Source organism: Balaenoptera borealis, assembly GCF_965194805.1.
Source record: "Balaenoptera borealis genome assembly, chromosome: 12".
Taxonomy (NCBI): Eukaryota; Metazoa; Chordata; class Mammalia; order Artiodactyla; family Balaenopteridae; genus Balaenoptera; species Balaenoptera borealis.
Genome location: NC_138869.1, coordinates 81,885,113 through 81,913,094, shown reverse-complemented (window position 1 = coordinate 81,913,094; position 27,982 = coordinate 81,885,113). Strand labels below are relative to the sequence as shown.

Below are 27,982 nucleotides of genomic sequence, written 5' to 3'. Positions count from 1 at the left end.
GGGAGCGCTCCCGCGAGAGCGCAATGAGATTGGCTGGAAAGAGGGTGGTGTCGGCCTACGCCCCCGTCCCGTCCCGCTGGCCTTTGCGTTTGCTTGGTCGCAGGCCCAGCTTTGGGGACCTTTTACTTGTAGGGCTGGGGCGCCGAGGTCCAGCCGTCCTCTCCCGCATCCGCGGTCCGAGATAGGCCGACCCGTGAGTAAGACCGTGCACCTTGAGGCACGTCAGCCTTTCAAATCCCTCCATTCTTCAGACTCCTCTCTCCCCCCTTACCTGTCCTCTGAGCCTCGGTCCTTTCCCTCCTCCCAACCTCCCAACTTTCTCCTTCTTTACTTTACGACCGGGAAGGGATCCCACTCTCCTCTACTTGCTTCTTAGGTTTAGATTCTCCACCGACCGCTCTCTTTCAGCGAGGGGGAGTCCGGAGGTACTGCAGGATAGAAGGTGCCTTTACTGTCCCAGAGGCCATGTCGCCATCTTCCTTGGCCCCCCAGGCACCCCGAAGTTTCTCTAGGCCGAGGGCGATTGTAGATTTCACAGGGATGTGCTGGCTTCACAGCTGCCTCGCGTCTAGGCCGCGATGATTGTGAGGGTTTTTTGTAAGAGGTGGCGGGAGTGGAAGTGTCTTTCTGTGTACAGATGAAGGTAAGGTTGAGAGAGGGAAAGACAGGTCTAAGTTGACATGAAAGTGTAAATTACTAACTTGTTCTCATTTTTATCTTGAAAGTGCAATCCTTCATAAGCTCGAAACTCAATAATCTGTTTGTGAATTTGTGTCGCATTTAAAATCATTTGATGATTTTCTCCCAGTATTTTCTTATGGTTAATGATTTATTTATGCTAATAGTACATTTAATTGGCATGCTGTATGCTGTCCTCTCCAAGCTAGCTTTTCTTGAAGTATTAGTGCGGAACCACATGTAAACAAACTTGGAAGTTATTTGATTCAGAGCTGTATGTAGGTGTTTTACCCATATTTTTTGAGGGTGTGGGGTCAGGCTTGCTTCATCGTTGCTCTTTAATACATTCTAACCGTCAATAACTTATTATATTTGCTTTGCATGTTGCTTCTTTGGATGCTGAAGCCTCTCTTGATGGATATGAGAAGAATGCAGAAATCCTGTTGCCATCAGCAGAAGTTGTGTTCTTATCTAAAAGTGATGTCTATTTCCAACCGTTACCAATTTGCCATGCGATTTTAGGAAGTCACTTATATAGGGCTCTTTCCTATCATTTATCCAGGTTTAGAAAAGCCCTACCTGTATTTTGTGTGAAGTGAGTTTGATATTATCTGTCTGCAATCTAGTCTCAGGCAGTTTTCAGATTACTTTTTATATCATTACTACCCTAATGGTTCAGTTATAAATTAATTATTTTTCTCACCCACCTTTTAAGCTGGTACCTGTAGTTTATGGCTCACAAGAACTTGGATGACAAGGACCCCATGGATTTAATAGAATAAAAATCATTATAGTTAAAAAAAAAATAGGAATTGTTTTTGTTGTATTTCTGTTTCGACTTTGTTCTATGCACTTTTTAACTAGTTGAACACATTGCATGTATAGTTTTTTATCTTTCACTTAATACTTTTTGAGCCTATCTCCTTTAAGAAACCGTGCATAACATATTTTAAATTTTAACTTACGTATAATATACTTACAGATAAGTGCACATATCATAATTGTAAAATTTGAGGAATTTCCACAAACTGAACACATCTTTGTAATAGGAATTCAGATCAAGACCATCACCCCAAAGCTCCTTTCTTGCTCCCTTTCTCTCCTAGTCACCATACGTAACCACTCTTCTGACTTCTGACATCAAAGATTAGTTTTGCTGAAGTCCTAAACATATTTTAATAGCTATATAAAATTCTGTAATTTGTATATACTGTAATTCACTTATTTCTTCATTGTTAGACATTAATGATTCTAAGTTTTCTTTACTACAAGTAAAACTATAGGGAACATGTATTTTTTTTTTTTAATTATTATTTAGTTATTTATTTATTTATCTTTGGCTGTGTTGGGTCTTCGTTTCTGTGCATGGGCTTTCTCTAGTTGCGGCAAGTGGGGGCCACTCTTCATCGCGGTGCGCGGGCCTCTCACTATCGCGGCCTCTCTTGTTGCGGAGCACAGGCTCCAGACGCGCAGGCTCAGTAATTGTGGCTCACGGGCCTAGTTGCTCTGCGGCATGTGGGATCTTCCCAGACCAGGGCTCGAACCCGTGTCCCCTGCATTGGCAGGCAGACTCTCAACCACTGCGCCACCAGGGAAGCTCCGGGAACATGTATTTTATCTAGTAACTTTCCCAGGACTGATGGCCCTCAGTGGAATGGCATAATCATTTCAGAGACCATTTTGTGCATATTGCCAGTTTGCTTTTGGAAATAGTTAAATCAGTTAATACTCCCACCAGTGGATTGTCTTTTGTTTCACAACTCCCTAACAAATGTTGGTTATTCTTATTTTCTTTTAAGCTCCACTAAATTGATAGGTAAGAAATAGTATGGAAAATAGAATTTTAGGCTCACTTTGCTGTTGCCTTATCTACTACATGGCATGATGACTATATTGATAAAATTTGCAACTCAAAATCTTTTAAAATACTAGGCTCTACATATTGAGACTATATGACTCTGACAAGGATTTAGTAATTCAGGTGAACAGTTACTGCTTTTCTGTGTGGAATTTTGATCAAGCCACTTTATTTCTGTATTTCTCTGGACTTTAATTTCTACATCTGTAAAATGATGAAATCGGACTTAGTTACCTAAAATGATGAAAAAGACTCTGCTAATTATCAGGAATGTACAACTCTGATGTTGGATCAGTTTATAGAATAGAGGAGAATATATACAGTATATGAAATTTTATATACGTGTGTTTTGCATAAACATAAAACATATATAAAGAAATATGTTTTATATGAACATAAAAAAAAACAACGTTCTAATATATTGTAGTGTGGGAGATGATAAATGTATAAGGAGGGAAACAGAGCTCTGTGGTATGGATTACTGAAGAGGCCATTTAGCTGAGCTTGTAGTTTCAGGGACAGGCTGTGAGTATATTAGTTAAATGCTTCCTAGGTTTAAATGCTAGCTCTTCCGTGCCTCAGTTTCCTCATCTGTAAAATGGGGATAATATTAGTACCTATTTCTTGGTGCTGTTACGAGGATTAAAATTGCTGCTCTACATAAAGTCCTTAAGGAGTGCCTGTCACATAGAAAGCCCCGCATACTGGAGGTGATGCCTTAGCCAAAGAAGAGCATCTAGGTCAATGGAAGAGCAAGAGCATGTCACAGAACTTTGACGTATGCAGGGAACTGTAGATAAGCCAGTATTTCTAGAACACAAAATGTGTAGAGGTCAAAGACAGAGGTGATTCTGAGAGATAAGCGGGGATCAGGTCGTGGGGGCCTTGAATACCTGTTTCGTTCACTACTTTTTTCTCCAGCGTCCAATGCTGCCTGTCATAAAGTAGGTGTTAAATAAAAACCTTTTGAATGAAAAAGTTAGTTAGGAGGCTATGCTCAATCCTCTACGTGATGCAGAGCCTTTGAAAAATTTTAAGAGAAGTGTGATACATGATCATGTTTTCATTGGTGTCAGTGTGTGGAGTGGATGAGAGGTGGTAAGGTTGGTCGGTAAAACCAACTAAGAGTCTCTTGAGGAAGAGGACTAGAACTAGAACAATGATAGCAGTTATGGAAAAGAGGGACCAGAGTTAAAAAATATCAGGTGGAGGGAGCAGCAGAGGAGAAGAGATGAAATCATACTAATATACCCTTTCTTTTTCTTTTCCCTTTTCACCAAAAGCTCCTATTTTACTGCTGTCTTATAAATACATATGCACTGTGTTTCTTTTTCTAGGTCAGTTCTTGTTCCTGTTGGGTGTTTTCCATGCTCCATCATGTTGAGGGCTAAGAGTCGGCTTTTTTTGCTTTCACCTCATCACCTGAAGCAGCTGAAAGAGTCATCAGGCTCCAGGCTTATATGGCAGCGACTTCTGCATCAGCAACACCCTCTTCACCCAGAATGGGCTGCCCTGGCTAAAAAGCAGCTGAAAGGCAAAAACCCGGAAGAACTAATATGGCACACCCCAGAGGGGATCTCCATAAAGCCTCTATATTCCAGCAAGGATACCAAGGACTTACCTGAAGAACTTCCAGGAGTAAAGCCATTCACACGTGGGCCGTATCCCACCATGTACACCTTTAGGCCCTGGACCATCCGCCAGTATGCTGGTTTTAGTACTGTGGAAGAGAGCAATAAGTTCTATAAGGACAATATTAAGGGTGAGATTTTAGTGAGACGTAATATTTATGATCAAACATACACTTCCTCATCTTGGTTTTTTTGAAGGGAGGCTGGTTAATCTCTATAAAGGTAATAGTCACTTTATAATTTTGTAGTTAAGGCTATACTCTGAAAAAAATGTTTTTCAACTTCCATGGTCAAAAAGATAGATGGGGCTTCCCTGGTGGCTCAGTGGTTGAGAATCTGCCTGCCAATGCAGGGGACACGGGTTCGAGCCCTGGTCTGGGAAGATCCCACATGCCGCAGAGCAACTGGGCCCGTGAGCCACAATTGCTGAGCCTGCGCGTCTGGAGCCTGTGCTCCGCAACGAGAGAGGCCGCGACAGTGAGAGGCCCGCGCACCGCGATGAAGAGTGGCCCCCACTTGCCGCAACTAGAGAAAGTCCTCGCACAGAAACGAAGACCCCACACAGCCATAAATAAATAAATAAATAAATAAATTTAAAAAAAAAAAAAAAAGATAGATGACCCAGAATAAAGTGCTAAATTCTTGAGAGTAAACAATACTTACATGCACATTGTGTAAAAGGAATTAGGTGAAGTGAAGTTGTATGAAGAAAAGAGACCTTGGCTTTCTTTACCTTTGAGAAGCTTTTACTTAAAACCGTCAGGATAGGAATTGGAGGGGAAAATGGTTTAAGTGATGGTCAAAGAAAGGAATAAACAAATGATCATGTACAAATTTCAGTTTTTTGCATGGTTTTCATAATTCTATTTCCCATAATATTTGAATGGTCAAGACAAGAACAAAAATAAATAAGCGAGCATACAAATACTAAATTATGTTAACTATATACAAACAGCCATATGTTTTCGTGAATCTTAAATATATTTCTATCAAAAATTGTTAAGATAGGGCTTCACTGGTAGCACAGTGGTTAAGAATCCACCTGCCATTGCAGGGGACATGAGTTCGAGCCCTGGTCTGGGAAGATCCCACATACCACGCGGAGCACAACTAGGCCCCTGTCCCACAACTACTGAGCCTGTGCTCTAGAGCCTGCGAGCCACAACTGCTGAGCCTGCATGCCACAACTACTGAAGCCCACGTGCCTAGAGCCTGTGCTCCACAGCAAGAGAAGCCACCACAATGAGAAGCCTGCGCGCCGCAATGAAGAGTAGCCCCTGCTCACAGCAACTAGAGAAAGCCCGCGGGCAGCAACGAAGACCCAACGCAGCCAAAAATAAATTAAAAATAAAAAAAAAATCATTAAGATAAAATCTTGAGATGGACATGAGATATATGACATGTTTGGTTCCATCTGTCCTTTATTATAGTGAAGTCTGGAATTCACTTTGTGCATTTTAGCACATGGGAAACAGCAGACTTTTAGTAGGAAATAAAGTATTTTATTTAAGTTTGTTTTGAGCATAAAAAATGTTTATTATAAAAGTATAATGTGATGAGATGAATCAACACTAAGTAGTGTTAAAGAAAATCAGTTTACTTTGATGCCAGACTCTAATCCTACATTATTTTTCTTTATATATTTAGCCGGTCAGCAGGGATTATCAGTTGCCTTTGATCTGGCAACTCATCGTGGCTATGATTCAGACAACCCTCGAGTTCGTGGTGATGTTGGAATGGCTGGAGTTGCTATTGACACTGTGGAAGATACCAAAATTCTTTTCAATGGAATTCCTTTAGAAAAAATGTCAGTTTCCATGACTATGAATGGAGCAGTTATTCCAGTTCTTGCAACTTTTATAGTAACTGGGGAAGAACAAGGTGTACCTAAAGAGAAACTTACTGGTACAATCCAAAATGATATACTAAAGGAGTTTATGGTCAGAAATACTTACATTTTTCCTCCAGAACCATCCATGAAAATTATTGCTGACATCTTCCAATATACAGCAAAGGTATCCTTTGTGGTTCTTAGAGATTTTGCTGTAGTTCTTTGAATGTAGGAATTTTTATAAAATGCCATAGCCTAATTTGAATTTGGTAATTGAGTCAGAGTAATAGTTGTAGTATAGAGTCAGGGTGTGGGTTTTGTGTTTATGTGTGTGTATTGTTAGTTTTTAGTTTTTGGTCTTTAATGTACTAGTTTTATGGTCTGTCATTACCTATGGGACTCTGGGCAGTAGACATTTATTGTATTTTCTTTATTGTTAAAATTTTTATTCTCTGATATTTGTTAGAATCAGGGAGGGCTTATAATTTACACTTCTTTTATTTCTCCCCAAAGTTCAGATTCAGTTGTGAATAGACACTGGTGTCAGACAGATGGGGATCAAAATATTAGCTTTATTTCTGCAAAAAACTGGATTAGAAGATAACGCTTATATCTGCAACCACAATGAGGTCCCTAATATTTCACCCCTGAACTAGGTTCATTTTCCCAAGATTGGTGGGAAAATAAGGTTCTTGTAGTATTCCTATATTAGCAGCAATCCTTCTACAGAGAAACATAAAGCTTCTTCATTTCCTCTGAGTAATTCATTTATATTTTCCCCCATCATTCCCATTTTACTTTTTGCTGGCAATGCTCTCTTCTTACCTACCTTAAAATTAGACCATTATTTCATGGCAAAGGGCAAATCTCTTCTCCATCATCAAACCTTTTTTTTAATCTCTTTACCTCTTGTAATTGCTGTTATCTCAGAACTCTTGCTAGCATTGCCTGCTCTCCTCATTTGATAAACTTTATACTTTTCAATTTTATTGCTTTTCATAGATTCCATCTGCTCACATGAATTGTATAGAATACATGCCTATCACCTTTTTCAATTTCAAGAACACATGCACAGGAGGATTGATTTGAGCAGTATATGACAAACACACACACATACACAAATAGCAGTAGCTTTAACTAAATAGGAGTCAATTCTGTTTCAACTAAAAAAAGTTGGAAGGTAGACTCAGGGTCTTGGTTGTATGGAAACACTGCAGTCGTGAGGATTCCAGCCTCCTTTCATTTGGCTTCTCTATTGTTTGTGTGCCAGCTCATGATTAAGGAAGTAGGTGGGCCGGCTGTGTTTGTGTGGGGAGAGGGACCTAGCCCCTCTGATTAAAGGTGAACTTCCAGAAGGAACAAACCAAACTTCCACTTACATCTCAGTGGACACAAAGAGAGAAGATTGGAAATGTAGAACACTTTGGCACTGACTGTATGGTTCAGTTACAAGAGGAGAGTGGAGAATGGCTATTGGAGTGGATAGTACCAGTCTGCTGTTATGTACTTGGGCATTTAACCTTGTGAAACACTAATGTCATCTGCAAGTTCAAAATTGCTTTATATAATCTTTCAAATAAGTGATAAAAGTGCCAGTTTCAGATATTGATCAAGTATGTTATTTGAAGTAACTAAACTTTTATGTTGTTCCTCTAAAAAATATTTAATTGTGACAAAATACACATAGCATAAAAATTACCATCTTAATCTTTTCCAAGTATACAGTTCAGTGGCTTTAAGTACATTCACATTGTTGTGCAACCATCACCACCATCCATCTCCAGAATTCTTTACATCTTGCAAAACTGAAACTCTGTACCTATTAAATAATAACTTTCCATTCTCCCCTTCCTTCAGCCCCTGGCAACCACCATTCTACCTTGTGTTTCTATGAATATGACTACTCTAAGTACCTCATATAAGTGGAATCATACAGTATTTGTCTTTTTGTGTTTAGCTTATTTCACTTAGCGTAATGCCCTTAAATTGCATCCATTTTATAGCCTGTTTCAGAATTTACTTCCTTTTTTTTTTTTTTTAATTTATTTATTTTATTTATTTATTTTTGGCTGCGTTGGGTCTTTGTTGCTGTATGCGGGCTTTCTCTAGTTGCGGTGAGCGGGGGCTACTCTACATTGGGGTGCGTGGGCTCCTCATTGCAGTGGCTTCTCTTGTTGCTGAGCACGGGCTCTAGGCACGCAGGCTTCAGTAGTTGTGGCTCGTGGGCTCAGTAGTTGTGGCTCGTGGGCTCTAGAGTGCAGGCTCGGTAGTTGTGGCTCACGGGCTTAGTTGCTCCACAGCATGTGGGATCTTCCCGGACCAGGGCTTGAACCCATGTCCCCTGCATTGGCAGGCGGATTCTTAACCACTGCGCCACCAGGGAAGCCCAGAATTTACTTCCTTTTAAAGGCTGAATAATATTCCAATGTTCCCAGTGTTTCTACTATTCTTAAAAAAATTTCTGCTATTAAACTCCTCTCAGTAGAGAAGCACATGTTTGTTTCCTTCTCGTTTGTAACTCCAAATATATTCAAGTAGTCTCTCAATTCCATGTAATTCAATCCCCTTATTGCTTTTGTGATGAACATTTTTCAAGAACTCTTGGTTAGTTATAAATAAAATATTTGCAAATGTAAAATACAGATAATCCATACCATACACTAACAACAGCTAACTTTTTTTGAATACTTATTGTGTACTGGCATAATACTGTACTAAGTTGTTTAGATGAATCGTTTCTTTTAATCCTGCAACAATTCCATGAGGAAGGTAGAGTTATTATCTAATTTATAGTTTAGGAAACCAAGGGATAACAAGGTTGAGAAACTTGCCTACAGTCTTCTGGCTAGTTAAGTGACATGACTAGAATTTGAGCACTCTGACTTGAGTCCATGTTCTGAACCAACTGTAATGAGTGTCTGATTTAGTTTTTATTATTTTATCTTTGGTTAATTCTTGGAAGGATAATAGTTTTTTGGTTCTGCAGGTTCTGTGTGATATGTACCCCACCTAACGTGACATTTTAGGGGGATAGTGGATTAGTGGTTGTGGTAGAAGGAACCTGTCTGAATTATCCTTAGCATTAAATGTCACAGTAAATCAAACTGAAATCTTTGATTTTTAAGCCATGCATTTTTTCCTGTTTTGATATACAGTACTAGCACTGAATCATTTTCTTTTTTTACCCACTGTGTACTTATGCATATTCAATGAGTTCATTCAAATAAGATAATTAATAACTAGTTAATAATAATTAAATTTATACATCTTCAGCAGATTCTCCCAAAGGTTTGAGGTCTTAGGACCTCTTATGAGGTCGAAGTCATGAGTTTGGAATTAAAGATGTCATCATTCAGTTCTTGGGCCAAAGGTTACATTCCTAACCTCAGCCAGCTAATTTCAGAGTTTAACTTTTGGTGCTAAATGATGGTTGGTGATTCTTTTTCACTAGAAAAATAAAACAGGTACAGTCCTTACAGTGGTTCATTGGATCAGCCATTTTAATTGGAAAGTGAATTGAATGTAACTAAACATTAAATATTTTCAGTTAATATTATGAACTAATTAGTATATCTGAATCGAATATCATTTTAAAATAATATTGTCTTTTAGAAGATAGACTTAATAGAACCTTTCTTATACTTTTATTTACAGTTGTATTTTTTTATTATTTTATATAGCACATGCCAAAATTTAATTCAATTTCAATTAGTGGATACCATATGCAGGAAGCAGGGGCTGATGCCATTCTGGAACTGGCCTATACTGTAGCAGATGGGTTGGAGTACTGTAGAACTGGACTCCAAGCTGGGCTGACAATTGATGAATTTGCACCAAGGTGAGTAAATTAAACTCCAATATTGCCTCAACATTAAGAAAGTTCACAGGACCATTTTATGAGTGTATAACAAAATATATTGATAAAAATGAATTTGTATATATAAATATACCAGATTTTTTTTTATGTTTTATCTGAGTGATAAAGAGAGAATAAGCCAATACTGTTTATAATTAAAATTCAGAATTAAATTTGACTGTACTTCTTGGTAAATTAGAGGAATTTTGGCCTCTGCTGTTCAGAGAACACAATTAACCAGCACATTTGACAAATAATATTAAAATGTAAATATGGTTTTCAAGACAGATTTGCTTTTGTTCTTTTAATATTTCCATTTTAAAATACAGAAGTCATCTATTATTACAGGTTTAAGGTTACTGAAGTACATATGCTTTGATTTTAATTCAAACTAAGTTGCTTGAAATTAAAATCTGAGCTTTTTGTGTGTATGTGTGTGTGTGTGTGTGTGTGTGTGTGATACAATTAATTTCCATTTTATAATCAAATTCTGGACTTTACTATTTTAGGTTGTCTTTCTTCTGGGGAATTGGGATGAACTTTTATATGGAAATAGCAAAAATGAGAGCTGGGAGAAGACTCTGGGCTCACTTAATAGAGAAAATGTTTAAGCCTAAAAACTCTAAATCTCTTCTTCTAAGAGCACATTGCCAGACATCAGGATGGTCACTTACTGAGCAAGTATGTATAACATTTAAAGTGTAGAATTTTAGTAAAGTCATATATTTTCTTCTAAGCAACTTGGCATAGTCAAGAAACAGATTTAAGAACTTATCTGCTAATATTTGAAAATCATAATTATTCTGAAGCGTAACACATGCTTATATTTGTTTTTACACAAATTATAATAAATAAATAAAATTGGCCCCCTCTAGTGGTTAACAATATAAAATCATTTATATCTTAGCTTACATATAAGGCTGTGTATTTTACTTTTTTAAAAGTAAAAAAATATGATGAGGAAGAAGTACAAATTATAATTTAAGTAATATTGTCTTAAATAATTTTAATGGTTAAAATTCTTAACACAAAACTTCCTCATTAAAATTTGATTTTATACCTACAAATTTTTTTACTATAGTTGTGTTTAAATAAGCATGCATGCAAACAAGCCATTTAAAAACTATTATCACTTGGGTAATCTATTTAAATTTCATTTCATTAAAAAATTATGTGGTGGTGATCTTTTTTAACATGCATTTTCTTTCCATATTAAATTATTTTGATACATTAAAATAATTTATAACTTTAAAGTTACATTGCTTTTATAAATTTAAAACAAATATAAACTAGTAGTCTCCCTATTAAATATGATTTCAGGTACTTATAAATGGAGAAATATAGATTTCAGAGTTGGAAAGAACTTTAGTAATTGTTCTTGACTTAGCCGCCTCATTTTTACAGCTAAGGAAGCTGAAGTTCAGAAAGGTCCAATGACTTGCCCAAATCACAGTTAGGAACAGAATGAACTAGAAGTCATATTTCTTGTCTCATAGTCCATTGTTCATCTGTTTTATTAATCGTTTATTAATAAATCATTGCCAGTTTTGTGTACCTCATTAGGGTAGATACTTCAAGGTATACAATAATTAGGAGATAGTGAATTATGAAATGAGGTATGTTAATTATCTAAGTAGAGAAAGTATACACTCATGATGCACATATAGAAGACTATTTAGGCAATACAAAAATAAGCACAACAAATACTTCATTTTTCAGATGATTATAAGAGGCGATGTTTTAGTGCCTAAGCACAGACTAGATCCTTTGGCTCTTAATCCTAAGTCTGGTTTGTTTACTAATTTGTCTAAATTTATTAGATATTCTGAAAACTAATACAGACTTTGGCAAAGAAAGTATGCATCAGCCACTGCTTAATCATTGTCATCTTTTACGGCTGCAATATATATCAATTGTTGGCCTTGTTTTGTTTTGGTTTTTTGCCTTTTACTAAATGTTTTAGGATCCTTACAATAACATCATTCGTACCGCAGTAGAAGCAATGGCAGCAGTGTTTGGAGGAACTCAGTCTTTGCACACAAATTCTTTTGATGAAGCCCTGGGTTTGCCAACTGTGAAAAGTGCTCGAATTGCCAGGAACACGCAAATCATTATTCAAGAAGAATCTGGGATTCCTAAAGTGGCTGATCCTTGGGGAGGTTCATATATGATGGAATCTCTCACAAATGATGTTTATGACGCTGCCTTGAAGGTCAGTTTCTCCTCTTTGAAACTTTGTTTATAAGATTTACAGATTTATAAAGATTTATAGATTTTTGATATATAAATCAAATCATTTATAGATTTATATCAAGATTTATAAAGTGTTTCAGAGAAAAGGGAATTTTAGATTTGACTTTATAGTATTTAAAACTGAAACTTAATTTAAAAATACATTTGTATTTGTATTAAAGTATTTTATTTCAAAGAGTTAAAAAGACAACTAATGTTAAAAGACTATAACAAAAAAGCAGTCCTTTCTCCTCCACTTGCTTGTTTTCCTGCTTCCTTGAGTCAGCTACATCTTTTTGTTTGTTTTTATCTCCATGTTTTAAAATTACATGTATATACTGTTTGTTCTAATTCAATCAATTTTAGACCTTATCTACTGCTTTGCTAGTATGGTAGCTTAGTATTTTAGCTGGATCTTTTCCCTTCTTTCCTTTGTCCCATATTACCAATATAATTATATCTCAATGTAAATCCTTCCTGAAGTCCTCTATATTCTCATTTGATTTAGACTGGTTTCTCTCTAGACCGTTGCTGTCCTTGACCTTCCCTTTGCCATTATTGTCAGAATCCTTTTCACCTCTGCTATGTTGTATCTGTGTCCTGAATCCTGTCTCTTTGTTGATTATCCCTTGTTATTTTGAAGCACATCTTATGGGAACCTCCTAAAAATGGCGCATGGGAGATGAATTAGTTGAAACTTTGAATGTTTGAAACTGTCTTTATTCTACTTTCATATTTAATTGATAGTCTGGGTTTGAAATTTTTCATTTGGGAGTTTGTAAGCAAATTTGTAAGCATTCACCTACTTTTTATTCTAGCTTTCAGTATTTCTGTTCAGAAATCTGATGCTATTCTCACTCAGGATGTTTCTTTCTGAAAGTTTCAGGATCTTTTCTTTATTTTTGTGTTGATGTACCTTGGTGTGTGTATTTTTTCCTGCACTGTCCCCTTTGGTGGACATTTTTCACCTGGCCCCTTTTTCATGTTATCATAGCTCTGGGAAATTTGTCATGTATTATTTTTTTGATAATTTCTCTCCACTCATTTTCCTTTGGTTTCTCTTTTTAGAACTTATGGTTATCAGGTAAGGACCTCCTTAAATGATTTCTGACATTTTTATCTGTTCTATAATGCATCTTTGAGTTTTTGTTCTGGTTTTTTGGAGAGTCATCACCTTTATCTTTCTACTTAAATACTTTAAAATTTATATATCGTATTTTTAATTTCTGAGAGCTCATTTTTGTTTTCTAATTTTTCCTCTTGCATTCATACTAGTTGTTTCATTATTACAGAATCTCTTCCTCTTTTTCTGAGGATCATTATATTTTTTGAAGTTTTCTTTTATATCCTGTATTGTCACTGTTTCCTCTGTGTGCCTTTTTGTTTGCAGTCTTAGCATTCATAATGTAGGTTTTTGTTTCAGTAAGACATCTTATTCTTGCCTCTCCCTGTACTTGATGTTTCATAGTCCATTGCTTCTCTAGTTCAGTAAATTTTGGTTTTCCTGACAGAATGGGAGAGAGGTAGTTGCAAATTCTCAAGTAGTCCCCTTCTTTTTAGCTTCCTAGAAGATTCTTGGCTTCTTTTGAATCTAGTACAGGTTCTTCTTTCTTGAATCCATCAGCAGAAAGCCAGTTTGACCTTGCTCCTATCTACGAAATCGTATTCCATTCCACCATCCATTTTCCAGTGTCTCATGTATATATGAGGCTGTGATTGAAGGTTTAGGTGTTTCTTGATGTCAGTAATGCTAGAGTTATATCATTACTCTGCTGCTCAAATCGAAAAATAAAATGGCATTTTGAGATGTACTTTTTAGAGTATTTATGTAACCACAAAAACTTTATTTATGTAATTAAAAATAAAAATTACAGAATTAGTGTTATCATTAGTTGGCTTCTAAGACTTGAGCGAGAGATTTTTGTGTTTTCCAAAATATGCTTGTTAGTTTTTCTGTTGTCTTTTTAAATAATTTTAAACACAGAATGTCTTTTTTCTTATTGATATAATTGGCATATTAACACTGTATTAGTTTGTATACAACATAAGGATTTAATATATGTATATATTGTGAAAGGATTATCAGAATAAGTTTAGTTAACATCCATTACTACACACAGTTACAGATATTTTTTCTTGTGATGAGAACTTTTAAGATCTATCTCTTAGCAACTTTCAAATATATAATACAGCATTATTATTATTATTACTTTTTATATTTCAGCTTACTTTTTTTTTTTTTTAAACTTTGGGTTTATTTATTTTATTTATTTATGGCTATGTTGGGTCTTCATTTCTATGCGAGGGCTTTCTCTAGTTGTGGCAAGTGGGGGCCACTCTTCATTGCGGTGCACGGGCCTCTCACTGTCGCGGCCTCTCTTGTTGTGGAGCACAGGCTCCAGACGCGCAGGCTCAGTAATTGTGGCTCACGGGCCTAGTTGCTCCGCGGCATGTGGGATCTTCCCAGACCAGGGCTGAACCCATGTCCCCTGCATTGGCAGGCAGATTCTCAACCACTGCGCCACCAGGGAAGCCCCCTAATACAGCATTATTAACTCCGCAGAATTTCTAATTAATGCTCTGTTGTTAATTCTTTTCTTATGAAACATTAAATTTACCACTAAAATAGTTTATGATTTTATTAACATTAGTAATTATATAACATAACACATTTGTTTATTAAAATATTTTCGTCTTCTCTTCTAGTTTTATTAATCTGTTTTTCCTTGTTAGCTCATTAATGAAATTGAAGAGATGGGTGGAATGGCCAAAGCTGTAGCAGAGGGAATACCTAAACTTCGAATCGAAGAATGTGCTGCCCGAAGACAAGCTAGAATAGATTCTGGTAAGATAAAGTAGAAAAGTTTATATGTGAAATCCAGTATTTAAAAAGAAATATTAATTTCTGTTTGAAGATAACATATAAAGTTAGTAAAACAAAAATTATAGAAAAATGAAACTTGGATAAAATGTTTCTCATGAATCTGTATGTATCTATCTCTGTGTTTGTATTTTTGCATGCCTGGATACACATGAGCAAACACATGTAGAAAGTATGTGTGGAGGTTTGCCCACTTATTATGTGTATATATGTGGGTAGATATCTCCACCATTTTGAAGATGACATTATTATTGGTCATTGTGCTCTGCATTGGACTATTCATTTATTTATTCATTCAATCAGCCAGTACTTTTTTAGTCTTTAGTATTTGAGACACTGTGCTATGTCTGGGCATACAACTGTGAATGGGACAGACATGGTCTCTACACCCTAGAGCTTACATTTTGGTAAGAGAGAAAGAGAAAATGAACAAGTAAACAAATAAATAGACAAAATAGTTATGGATTATGGTAAGTTTTATGAAGAAAATAAGAAAAGAGGTATATCCTGAGGTAGGATATACCTCTTTTCTTGGCGAGATGTCTTTAGCTAGAGTAATAATCTAGTAGTTTGAGGCAAAATATATTTATAGTGTTAAAGAAGTATAATTTGTAATTCTGGTTTATCACTTATAGATTTTAAAGGTATTTTTTGTTTAAAAGTGATTGGCTGTAAGAGGATTCAAGAAAATATTAGAAAAGCCATTGCATGTTTGTCTTCTACCTCATAAATCTTAGTTGGTAGCTGCTACTACAGTTTTAATTTCGTAGTGTTAGAAGAGAGTTTATCAGAAACTCTGGGAAAGCATATAGTTTGGGTGAATAATCAAAGCCCTCCCTTACAGAGATTCTGATATATACCTGTCTTTTCCCCTCCTATCCCCATTACATATTGGTATTCACTGATCTATATTGAAATTTCATTAAGAGTAAGAATACTACTTAAAAATATCAAACTTATAAGGAAAATATGTGTGGTGATCAGAGCATTACTGTTAGACAGTTATTTGTGAATAGAATCTACATATTATTTTCCTCTGGGAGATTAACAGGTTCTGAAGTAATTGTTGGAGTAAATAAGTACCAGTTGGAAAAAGAAGAATCTGTGGATGTTCTGGCAATTGATAATACTTCAGTGCGTAACAAGCAGATTGAAAAACTTAAGAAGGTAATAACAGCTATCATATTTTGAGCGTTTTCTGTGTGCTGGGCACTGTCCAAGCCCTCACGCTGTCCTGCTGCATTGTTAGAACCACCATATGAAGTGTGTATTATTTCCCAACATTTTAAAAGTAAGGAAACTAAAGATAAGGGAGATGGAGTAACTTGCCCAGGATAAATAATTAAGCATCCAAGACTCAAATCTCTAAGTCTGTTGACACCAAACACTCATGTTTTTAATCATGATATCTGCCTCTGTGAAACTTATACGTTCTTATTAAAAACCACACCATAATAATAATGTCTCCTATAATTTACACATTTGAAGTAAGTCTTAGATGATTATATAACTCACTCAAAGTTAAAAACAAAATTAAGTTCAGAGTCCATATTTGAACCCAGGTCTTCTCACTGTAATTTATTTCCATGTTCCTGATACTACTATGAAAGAATCATTTGCTTTCAATTTAAAAAAAAAATTCAAATAAATTTGAATAGTGCTTTAGTAAGATACAGTTTAGAATGAAAGATATTTAGATTGAAACTAGAGAACTGTTTTAACTTTTAATTTCCAGTTTCTCACTGAGATGAACCAAAGTATATAAAATACTAAAATAGATAAAACATATTAATTCTTACTGCTGTAACCTATATATTTCTATTGTATGAATCTACTTTGGTCTCTTAATCTCTGGCTTTAGTAATTACTGCTATTTCTAAGGCAGGAAAGTTGAAATTCCTTAATGGTTTTCTCTGTTAACTTTCCCTATGATTGTTTAAGATAGGACTTTTTTCCCCTCAGTTCAGATGTTCTTTAAGAATCCAGTAGACTTTGTCCAGTTAGACTGTATGTGTAACTTTCAACTTCTATTTGTTTTTTCTATTAGAGTTAATGGCAGATGTTTAATGATATTATTTCCTTTTTCACCCTCATTCAGGAGATAATGACTCCTCTCCCACATTTTTGTCATTTTTTAAAGGGTCCTATTTAGGATGTAGCATTATATTTCCAGTGGTCACAAAAGTCTCAATATTTATTGTATTTGGAAAACTGCTTTTTTCCTCACTTGTACTTAAACTCTCTTAAACGCACAGCTTGAGGGCATCCACTTTCCATAAATGATATCTACCTTATTTTGGGTAAGAGTGAGAAAATCAATAATGATAATGGATTTGGGTTCCTCCTTGCCTTTAATATAAATTTTCTAACCCACCTGTGCTTATAGATATGATATAATTTTAGTGGCATCTTAGGCAGTATCATATTTTAGACTTCTTTACAGGTGGTGAAAACTTGTAAAAAATTGGATTTTAGGTAACTTTGTTTAGGCAGGTTGTTAGCAGAGCAGAATAGAACTAAGACCCAAGGGAAAATGTTTTTGACTACACTTTTCATTGTCTTTCTCTCTCTTTTGCAGTATTTCTCATTGTCTCTGTCTCTCTTTTTCTCTCGGGATTATTTTTAAGTAGAATAGCGATATACATACATATTATTACCAGTAGACTATTAATTAGCTAAGGGAAACTTAAAATATAACTAAAATATTCCCTAAGTTGTAATCTATTAAGTAGCATGTACTACTTGGGAGGGTCAGCACTATTATTTATTATTGCCCTGCTTGTTTCTGAATTATCAGTGTTATACAGAATTTAGTATTATTTTAGGAAGTCCTTAAATGTTGAGGGAATGAATAAATGTAATGAATATCAATGCTAGGATACATATTATTCTCTTCTATTTTTTTCTTTTGTTTTTAAAGTTAGGATTATGGAACAATTTCCATATGATATAAATAAGAGTATAATCTGATCTCTGTTTTATTCCCTAATCACATAAATGGTCCCTTTCCTTACCCTTTTCTGTAAGGTCAAATCCAGCAGGGATCAAGCTTTGGCTGAGCGGTGTCTCAGTGCCCTGACTGCATGTGCTGCCAGTGGAGATGGGAATATTCTCGCTCTTGCAGTAGATGCAACTCGTGCAAGGTAAGGATATGTAAGTTTGGAGATTTCCAAATCCTAAAAGTTGACCAGTTTAGTTTTTCAGGGTGTACTTAAATAAAAGGCTGATTCTATAAACCATGTGAGCCTAAAAGAAAATATTGGAAACCAAAAAAAAAAAATTCTTGTTTTTCTTAAACATCTGTGCATTTAAAACATTCATACATTTTGAATGGAGTGTATTAATATTCGTGTATTTCCCTGTGGCTCAGGACATTCGAAGCTATTATAATAAACCTGTGTCACTGATTTGCAGGTTGAAGTTTGATATACTTTCAAGGATAGGGAGACATTATTATGTTGGACAGTAATCAAACCTGCCCTTTGTCCAAGCTGGACAGTATCTCTGTCTTCCAAGACTGTGTACTATGTAGACATCTCTGAAAAGATAGTCCAGCATAAAGGCAGTCAGTACTTTGCCTTACAGAACATGCAGAAAAGCAAGTGACACAAAAACTTTTCTCCCAATATACGATAATGTCACTAAATAAATTATTTTTGCTTTTATTGTTTATTGCTTAATATAATGGACTTCTAAGTTGTTTCAAGTGCTTAAGGGATGGAGTGAATAGTATATTGGTTGTTTTTTTGTTTGTTTTTCAGTTTTAATTTCTTTTTTTTTTTTTTTTTTAGTTTTAATTTCTTAAAAGAAATAAGATGACTTCTCTGCTTAAAATCCTTCAGTGGTCTCCCAGTCCTTTTAAATTAAAACCTAATCTTACCATGGCCTGCAAGACTGCTGGATATGATCCTTGCCTACCTCTCTGACCTTGTCTTATCCTACTTCCTTTGTTATGCTGTGTACCAATGTCCTTCTTTCTATTTTTAGAACATAAAACTTGTTTTCCTACTTCTCAGAGCCTCTGCATTTAGCATTTCCTTTTCAAACACTTTTCCCTCTTAAGTTCCCTTGCGTGTCTCTTTCTCATCATTTAGGTCTTAGTTCAGAAGCTGTATCTTCATATCTTCAGTATCCCTAAAACATTTTTCCCAAACACCTCATTCCATTTTGCCTATTTTAGTGTCTTTATAGTACTTATTACCATAAAATTATCTTATTAATTTATTTGTTTGTTAGTGCATTATCTGTATTCCCTGACTAGATGATAAATTCTGCAAGAGCGGGTACTTTTGGTTTTTTTTTTTTTGGTCTTACTTATCACTGTATCTCTAGCACTTAGCAGTGCTTGGCCCATATTAGGCACTCAAGACGTGTTGAATGAATTAATAACCAAATGGAATATGCTAAAAGATTTACTTTTTATCAAAAAATATCAGTAGGAATATTGCTCTTTGCCCATTTGTATTGTTAAGCAATGAATTATTCAGTAACCTTTAGATACTTGTCTATTAGTAGTTTTTAGGTCATTCAGTCATTTTTCAGTAAAGGCATTCAGAATCATTTTTTTTCATAAGTATTCTGAGGAAAGATCCTATCATGAATGCAGTAGAAAGCATTCGGATTTAGATTTTTGACAGCCTATTTTTGACTTAGGTAAGAAAATATGTATAATTATATTGAATGTTAAGTTAAATAAATATTTTTATCCCAAGTAATGATGTTAACAGAACTTCCATTTAATATTTTAGATGTACAGTTGGAGAAATCACAGATGCCATGAAAAAGGTATTTGGTGAGCATAAAGCTAGTGATCGTATGGTGAGTGGAGCCTATCGCCAGGAATTTGGAGAAAGTAAAGAGATATCATTTGCTATCAAGAGGTAATATGTGAGATTTCTTAAACCAGAATGTCATCTTTTCTGTTAACACAATCCCCATGAATCGACAGTGGGCTTAATTTTTTCACATACCACTGGAAAATATTTGACTTGTACTTTCCTCTTAATCTGTAGCTTTACTAAAATAATATTTTGAACTTTCACCACAGTCCCCTTTAGGAGTTTCTCATTTCAAGCATATGTTTGTTTAACTAACATTGATATTGCTTCATATCCTCCAGGTACTTAGATTTCAATCTCCTTACGATGGTACATTTTCATATTTTCTGAAGTTTTATTTACATTGTTTAATTGCTCAAATAATTATAAAATCTTACTTTTCCTATTTGAAAGTAAATATTTGGTTGCCATCTGTGCATAAATTAAAATCACTCGTCACTGGACTGACAGTAAATAACTGTCAAACATGATTTGGAAATATGAATTAATATAAATTGATCATGCTTCTGAAGTGTGAGTAGTAGCTTCCTGATGATTGGTTTTCTCAACCACTGTAATAAATTTTCCATGAAAAATATTATGTCACTACTCATATATGAGATAAATATCAAAACAACCAAGGTGAAAGTCATCGAAATGGAACATTTTTTTTTCTTTTAACAAAAATAAATTTGTTTCTTCGTGCTTTTTCATCTGAGGCGTAAATTTATTGATTTAAGCAAGCAAGTATTTTGATTATACATTAAGATACCACATTGAGGTCACCTTGGGGGAGTTCACACTTGTGAAGGGTAAGTGAGATATGGACAGTTCAAAACAGCTAGGAGTCATGTATATGTACAAATACTTCTGAAGGCATTTTTTAGTTTATATTTAACTATTTCTGCATATTGTACTCTGGGGACTGTCTTAAGTTGTAAAGTTGTTATTTCCTTATCTTGCTTCACTGTGATGTTCTCAGTGTTACAGGCTTACAGTCTGTGCCATCTTTCAAATTTTTTTCTAAGGGGGGAGATGGTAAACATACTCAGGCTTTAATGGAGTTCTTAATGTGAAACAGAGATACTAACAAAATATGAGTAAACAGATTAGATGTTTTAAATAAACTTGAAAGATTTACTGCAAATAAATTAGAGTCTTATATCTTACCTTTGGACAATTAATATATAACTGTTGTATTTTAAAATGTTCCTTAGGGTTCAGAAATTCATGGAATGTGAAGGTCGTAGACCTCGTCTTCTTGTGGCAAAAATGGGACAAGATGGACATGACAGAGGAGCAAAAGTTATTGCTACAGGATTTGCTGATCTTGGTTTTGATGTGGATATTGGTCCTCTTTTTCAGGTATTGAAAATTGTTGGGAGGAATTTCAAGTACTATTGCTACATACTGCGGATAGGTCAACTGGAATGAAGACTAAAGAGTATTCATTGCATTTTCACCAGGAAAGAAGTAAATCTTCCTGAAGAGGCCCAGCCTTTATAGAGTCTCCCATAAGTGTTTTCCCATTTGGGATTTTAAAATACTACTCTAGAGAGGCTAGAAGAAATTGTTACTATAAAGAGTTAGCACAGACTTCTGGAGACATGTCCTGAACTGTGTTGGTAGATAAATATGTAAATGTGTTTAGAGTCTTAGGCGTTTAAGGTTGGTTTTGTTAAGAATCTCAAATATGTTTCAGGTTAAACAAATAGTATACACTGTATTTAGATTGCTTTCAGTCTTCCTCTAAGTTGAATACTTTCCCATTCTACTTTTTTACTTACATTTTGCTGTCCTTTTGCTTTAGTTTGTTTGTTTGTTTTAAATAGTGATCAAATATAATGCATTTTCAACATTTAGTGGTTAGCTTTTGGAAAATAATTTTTCATAAAATAAAAGAATTTTTAAAAATTGTTGTCAGCCATTGGCATCTAAAGGAATTTCTCAAATAACCAAAAGTTTATTTCCCCATTATATACCATCTGCAAAAATATAATTTGTCTTTTAGTACCACCAACTTTGTTACCATAATTCTGCATCATTAAAATAAAAACTTATCTGTGGCTGAAGGTACAATCATGCAGTTCTCTGATGACTGATTTAATTAAAATTAGATTTGATGTTTTTAAAATTGCAACATTTGATCATTTAAAATACAGTTTAATTTATATAAACATAAGGCATGGAACTGAATTGTTTAAATGGAATTTTTTAATATAAATTTATTTATTTATTTATCTATGGCTACTTTGGGTCTTTGTTGCTGCACGCAGGCTTTCTCTAGTTGCAGCGAGCGGGGGCTACTCTTCGTTGCGGTGCACAAGCTTTTCACTGCAGTGGCTTCTCTTGTTGCAGAGCACGGGCTCTAGGCACGCGGGCTTCAGTAGTTGTGGCTCGCAGGCTCAGTAGTTGTGGATCTTGGGCTGTAGAGGGCAAGCTCAGTAGTTGTGGCGTATGGGCTTAGCTGTTCCTCAGCATGTGGGATCTTCCCAGACCAGGGCTCGAAGCCATGTCCCCTGCATTGGCAGGCAGATTCTTAACCACTGTGCCACAAGGGAAGTCCCTAAATGGAATTTTAATCTAATCAATTTTGGTAGCATGGATGATATGAGTAACAAATCATGCTTAAATTAAATGTCTTACCTCTAAGAAATCAATAGCAGGAATATGCACATTTTTAAAGGTTTTAATTTCATGTGTTAATATTTTTCACAGACGCAAGGTTTTACCAATATGTTGTGTGACTTACCTAGAGATCTTCTTGAATGTGGCTCCATTACTGAGTATAGAATCTTTTGTTTCTGCACTAAAATTATGAGCCTTAAAATCTTGCCAACTCAGAAAATTGACAGATTTTGATAGTATTTTTAGTGCTTATAATTGTGCAGTGGTTTCTCAGGTGGCCTTATCCTTCCCAGTTGTCTCAATTTACATTATATTTACAATGAGAAACTTGTAGGTACTTTTTATATGAAATGATTTAAATACATGTGTATAGTATCAAAGCAATGTCACAGACTCATTACAGAGCAGATATAATCTTTGGTAATTCAATTCATAATTGAATGTTTGAAAACATCCTTTATGATTCTATATCCCAATGGTTAAATTAGTTAATAAATGAGAGGCATGCCCTCCTTGGCACTGTCCTTTCTCTTGTTTATGCACTTTCCTGGGTGCTGTAGCCCCTTAACTAGTTTCTATAGTTCTCACCTTATTTTGCTCCATATATTACTGTTAATTCCGTGTTTCCATGGGAGAATGAGGTCCTGGAGCTTCCTAGTCCACCATCTTGTTCTTTCCTATTCTATTTTAAAACCTAAGGCTCACTTTTTCATGTTGCATTTTATTTTCAGTCTTTTACTTCTTTATAAACCCTATGCCATGTTACCTCTCAGTAAATGTTGATAGTGAAGACAACAGATGTATTTTTTAAAAATTATAATGAAGAGATAATATATATTTTGCCTATATTCCTACTTTATCTTGAACATTTTGGGGAGGACTATATTTTGGTGTAACTTAAATCTAATTGATAGTTTGTAGTGCTAGAAGCAGATATAGCCCTGGTGTTTATTATAATAATTGGATGAGTTAGTGTTTGATGGTGAAGTATGAAGTTATATTCACTTCAAGATTTTTAATGAGGAAAATCTTGGAATGTTGATTGAAGTAGTATAACACTTTAGAAACACATTTAGGGATAAATAATGGTTTGTCTCTTTACTTTTGAATTGTTCAGACTCCCCGGGAAGTGGCCCAGCAGGCTGTGGATGCAGATGTTCATGCTGTGGGTGTGAGCACACTCGCTGCTGGGCATAAGACCCTGGTTCCTGAGCTCATCAAGGAACTCAGCGCCCTTGGACGGCCGGATATTCTCGTCATGTGTGGGGGGGTGATACCACCACAGGTATTGTTCATCTCCTACATTTTCTAGTACCATGATGGGACACCTGAGTAGCTTATTCATAGTTCTTTAATTTTCTATATACTTTCTCTAAAAATTTGTTGCAGATTTAGAGCCAAATCATTTCCTAGGTCATTTACTAAGTAAATTCTATAAAAGTGATCCATGTTGTTTTCTATTCAGACTATATTATAATTCAATATGCATAATTTGATTTAATAATATATAATGCTGTATGAGAGAGTTGCCTCCCTACAAACTAGTCACCTAGTTAGAGATCTATCTTCTTTATATTCAATAAGCAATGATGGAGAAGGAACAGGATAAAAGTAATAAAATCTCACAACTGGAGTAGCGAAAAATGGTGAACACACAGTGACTATATCAGCCCCTCCCAAGAGATAGAGTGAGCACCCCTTGTCCCAGCAGTGGAGCCAGTCCTTTAGTCAGTCAGTCGGTAGCACTTACTTCTGTTGTTTTAGAGTCACTGCCTTGTCCATTTCCTGCCTGTTCCCATCCCTAAATGTTGCCTTAACTCAGCACTGTATAAATTACATGGTCCTGTAAGAGCCCCTTTTTCATGAAGCTAATTTGATTGGGGTATAGTTTTCTTAGAGACAGAAATACCTAATTCAGACAAAAATGGAGTCAGCCTGTCCTAAAAATTATTGGCTGAATGGGGCAGAGGTGGATTCTTGAACAAAAAGGTAGATCCTCTTAGGAAAGGAGAAATGGATGCTAGGTAACAATAATGTCAATTAATTTATTAAGGGGGCAGGGACACCTTCCTGATAAGTTAAAATAGTTAAGATATAAATTGAGTCTATTTCCAATTTAATTTTTAATTATATCAAATTTTCTTTTTCTACTAAGAATGGAAAAAGTATTGAGTTACAAGAACTTTACATGAAACTGCTCCTAAGTAAATGATTCATACATACTATAAAGGTCTCACCACTATATAGCAGGAATCTGTCAGTGACATGTGACCTTGTGCCCATGTCTACAATTGTTTTCCCTCCATTACAACTCAGAATATAAAATAATGAATTTATACACTACTTAGGAAATGAAAAAATACACATATGTATGAGGTTGTGAGATTGGTGACAATGTGGGGCTGGCGACCAAGCTGTGTATTACTTATTCTTTCTAACAACACAATACTTAATGTGGTACAGTCAACACAAAACTGCTTTTGTTAGCACATTTGCTCTTATCTTCATAAATATAGTTTACTATTTGGGAATATAAAGGGCTTTTAGTCTTTATTGCTGTCTGTCTGTGGAATACTTCTATCAAAATGCAGTTTTAGAGTCTACAATCCCTAAGCTCTTGGGCATGATATTAAAATTTAAGAACCAAAATAATTAGGCAGCACAAAATACTGGCATTGAAATATGAATTGAGAAGAAATGCAGGCCTGTTATATAAGTGAGCTGACATTTTCAAGAAATATATTTCGTATAAGTCTCTGGATATTTAAATTACCTAGAACATCTGTAGGTGTTTGCCATACTTTTTTCCCCATGAGTTTAAAGACTAAGGATCATATTCTATAAGGACACACTTGTGTGTTAACATGGGTATCCTTTATAATATAATTATATATCAGTTAACACCCATGCATTTTTCTCATTATTTGTTTTCAGTAAATATATAAAATGTTGCTATTATTCAACTGAAAGTCTCTTAGATTTTAGATTAGAAAGCACTAATATATGGCGGTTAATCAGAATGATTGAGCCATTGCCATTGTGGAGCTTATAGCAATAAGATGTTAAGTGCCATTGCAGAATTATGGTATTACAAGAATATTATAAGGAAATAATAGAGATAGAAAAGAAGTAGCTGGGGGATAATTAGCATGACCATGTAATGAATCATCCAATGTGATCACTTTTAAGAATGAAAATGAGTACTACTAAAAAGGGTGCTGCAAAAATAATCCAGTTAAAAAATGGACAGAAGATCTAAATAGATGTCGACAGGTGCATGAAAAGATGCTCAACATCACTAATTATCAAGGAAGTGCAAATCAAAACCGCGAGATATCACCTCATATCTATTAGAATGGCTATCATCAAAAAGACAAGAAATAACAAGCATCGTCAAGGATGTGTAGGAAAGGGAACCCTTGTGCACTGTTGGTAGGAATGTAAATTGGTGCAGCCACTATGGAAAACAATATAGAGACTTTTCAAAAAGTTAAAAATAGAAGTACGTATGATCCAGCAATTCCAATACTGGATATTTATCTGAAGAAAACAAAAACAGTGACTTGAAAGATATATGCACCCCCATGTTCATAGCAGCATTATTTACAATAACCAAGACATGGAAATAACCTAAGCGTCCATCAGTGGGTGAATGGACAAAGAAAATGTGATACACACACGCACACACAAACACAGAGGAATATTATTCAGCCATTAAAAAAAATGAAATCTTGCCATATACGACAACATGGGTGGATCATGAGGGCATTATGCTAAGTGAAATAAGTCAGACAGAGAAACAACAAATACCACATGATCTTACTTATATGGAGAAGAACAGATTGGTGGTTTGCCAGAGGCAGTGGTAGAGGGTGGGTGAAATGGGTGAAGGGGGCCAAAAGGTACAAACTGTCAATTATAAAATAAATAAGTCTTGGGTATATGTGTACAGTATGGTGACCATAGTTAATAGTACCGTACTGCATATTTGAAAGTTACTAAGAGAGTAGTATGTAAGTAAGTAGTACCTTAGAGACTAAGGACATAGTACTGAGTAACTAAGAGAGTTACCAAGAGTAACCACAGTTACTAACCACAGTTAGTTAGTAACCACAGTTACTCAGTGTGTTACAGAGTTTTAAGTATAAATCTTAAAAGTTCTAAACTCAAAAGTGCACACACAAAAAATTGTGTAACTAGGGTGACAGATGTTAACTAGACCTACTGGTGATCATCTTGCAGTATATACACATATTGAAGTTGTATACCTGAAACTAATATTATGTGTCAATTATACCTCAATAATAAAAAAAAAAAAAGACTCATGGGAAAAAAAAAAAAAGCTGCTGCAACAGTAAGCACAAACCAGAATGTCCTGGAAATATGATCACCCTAGTGGATGAGGATCAGGACTTTAAAGCACGTCCTAAACTTGATACAGCTACAAATATTCTGCTGTTAAAACAGTCTAAAGCCTGGAGCAGTATTTGTGCCCTGGGAATCTTTTCACTCAAACTTTGTGTAAAACTAACAAACAGCAGCAGCAACAACAGAGAATTTTTTTAAATGAGTTAATTTTCATTTCTAGAAAATCGAATTCCATCACGAAGCCAAATTCAAAGTACTACACCATTCACTAGCTGTAGACAAAATTACCTTGGAGGAAATAAATAGCCTTGTAAATTTAAAGCTATAATGTGTTGCTAAATTTAACACAAATAATGGCAAGTAGTAAAAATTTAGGTGAGAGAAAATTATGGTTTAGGGCTCAGAAGTTCTCAGTTGGTGGACCATACAGCTTCCCACCACGAACAACACACTGGGGTGTTTGGAAAATGGGCGGGATGTCTTTTGTTCTTTTAATGTCTTGGAGTACTAACGGTGGTGCTAGTGGCAGTCCCAATCAAGGAAGAAGTTTTCAGCCCCAAATGCCAAGAGTGTATCGGATGAGAAAGCTTGGGGCGTTGGGGATAAAGAAGAAAGGACAGCATTCATTGTCCTTTTGTTTCATTTTCTTGAAATTAGAAATATTGTCTGTTCTACTAATTAAATTCTTTCAACAGGATTATGAATTTCTGTTTAAAGTTGGTGTTTCCAATGTATTTGGTCCTGGGACTCGAATTCCAAAGGCTGCCGTTCAAGTGCTTGATGATATTGAGAAGTGTTTGGAAAAGAAGCAACAATCTATATAACATTCTGTTTTTGTTTTAGCTTTCTAAACTGTTCTTTCACTAATGATCAAAGAAGCCACATCTTCCAATTATTCAACACCTAATATGTGCTTTCCTGAAAGCTTTACATTCAAGTACCTGACTTATAAGAATGTTGTTATGCTATAAGTGTGTATGTATAGTTTCACTTTAATTTTAATTTTAAAAATTAAAAAAAAATCCTTAAAAACTCTCTATAAAATTATCCTTAAAAACTCTCTATAACATATGCTCAATACTTTGTCAGAAACTCTAGACAAAGGTATTATTTTTTTTAATTGTGATATTTATTTGAAAGATTTCTTATAAACCTATTTACTTTTTATTTTAAGAATTAAACAATGCCTAAAAAAAAATCTG

The 27,982-nt window shown here is 35.1% G+C and overlaps 1 protein-coding gene across 4 annotated transcripts; it reads left to right on the top strand.

Annotated features, from left to right (window-relative positions):
* The first annotated feature begins 14 nt into the window (after window positions 1–14).
* Window positions 15–27,982, top strand: MMUT (methylmalonyl-CoA mutase). 4 transcript variants are annotated; one of them, XM_082347579.1, is made up of 13 exons: window positions 15–193; window positions 3,874–4,298; window positions 5,815–6,182; window positions 9,679–9,836; window positions 10,364–10,535; window positions 11,818–12,066; window positions 14,820–14,931; window positions 16,019–16,134; window positions 17,995–18,110; window positions 19,716–19,847; window positions 21,002–21,149; window positions 23,530–23,697; window positions 27,476–27,982. In XM_082347579.1, exons 2-13 carry the CDS (start codon window positions 3,914–3,916, stop codon window positions 27,602–27,604), a joined length of 2,253 nt encoding a protein of 750 aa, XP_082203705.1. In that variant the 5' UTR covers window positions 15–193; window positions 3,874–3,913; the 3' UTR covers window positions 27,605–27,982. The 4 variants fall into 4 exon arrangements, with proteins under 4 accessions (XP_082203705.1, XP_082203707.1, XP_082203706.1 ...); XM_082347581.1 differs by having other exon boundaries at window positions 75–197; XM_082347580.1 differs by having other exon boundaries at window positions 80–217.

What these genes read in the sequence shown, in the direction of transcription:
- MMUT (XM_082347579.1), top strand. Translation starts at nt 3,914, where the DNA reads ATGTTGAGGGCTAAGAGTCGGCTTTTTTTGCTTTCACCTCATCACCTG. An exon ending in ACAAGCTAGAATAGATTCTG is followed by an intron (nt 14,932 to 16,018) that starts GTAAGATAAAGT and finishes GGAGATTAACAG; the next exon opens with GTTCTGAAGTAATTGTTGGA. An exon ending in ATATCATTTGCTATCAAGAG is followed by an intron (nt 19,848 to 21,001) that starts GTAATATGTGAG and finishes AATGTTCCTTAG; the next exon opens with GGTTCAGAAATTCATGGAAT.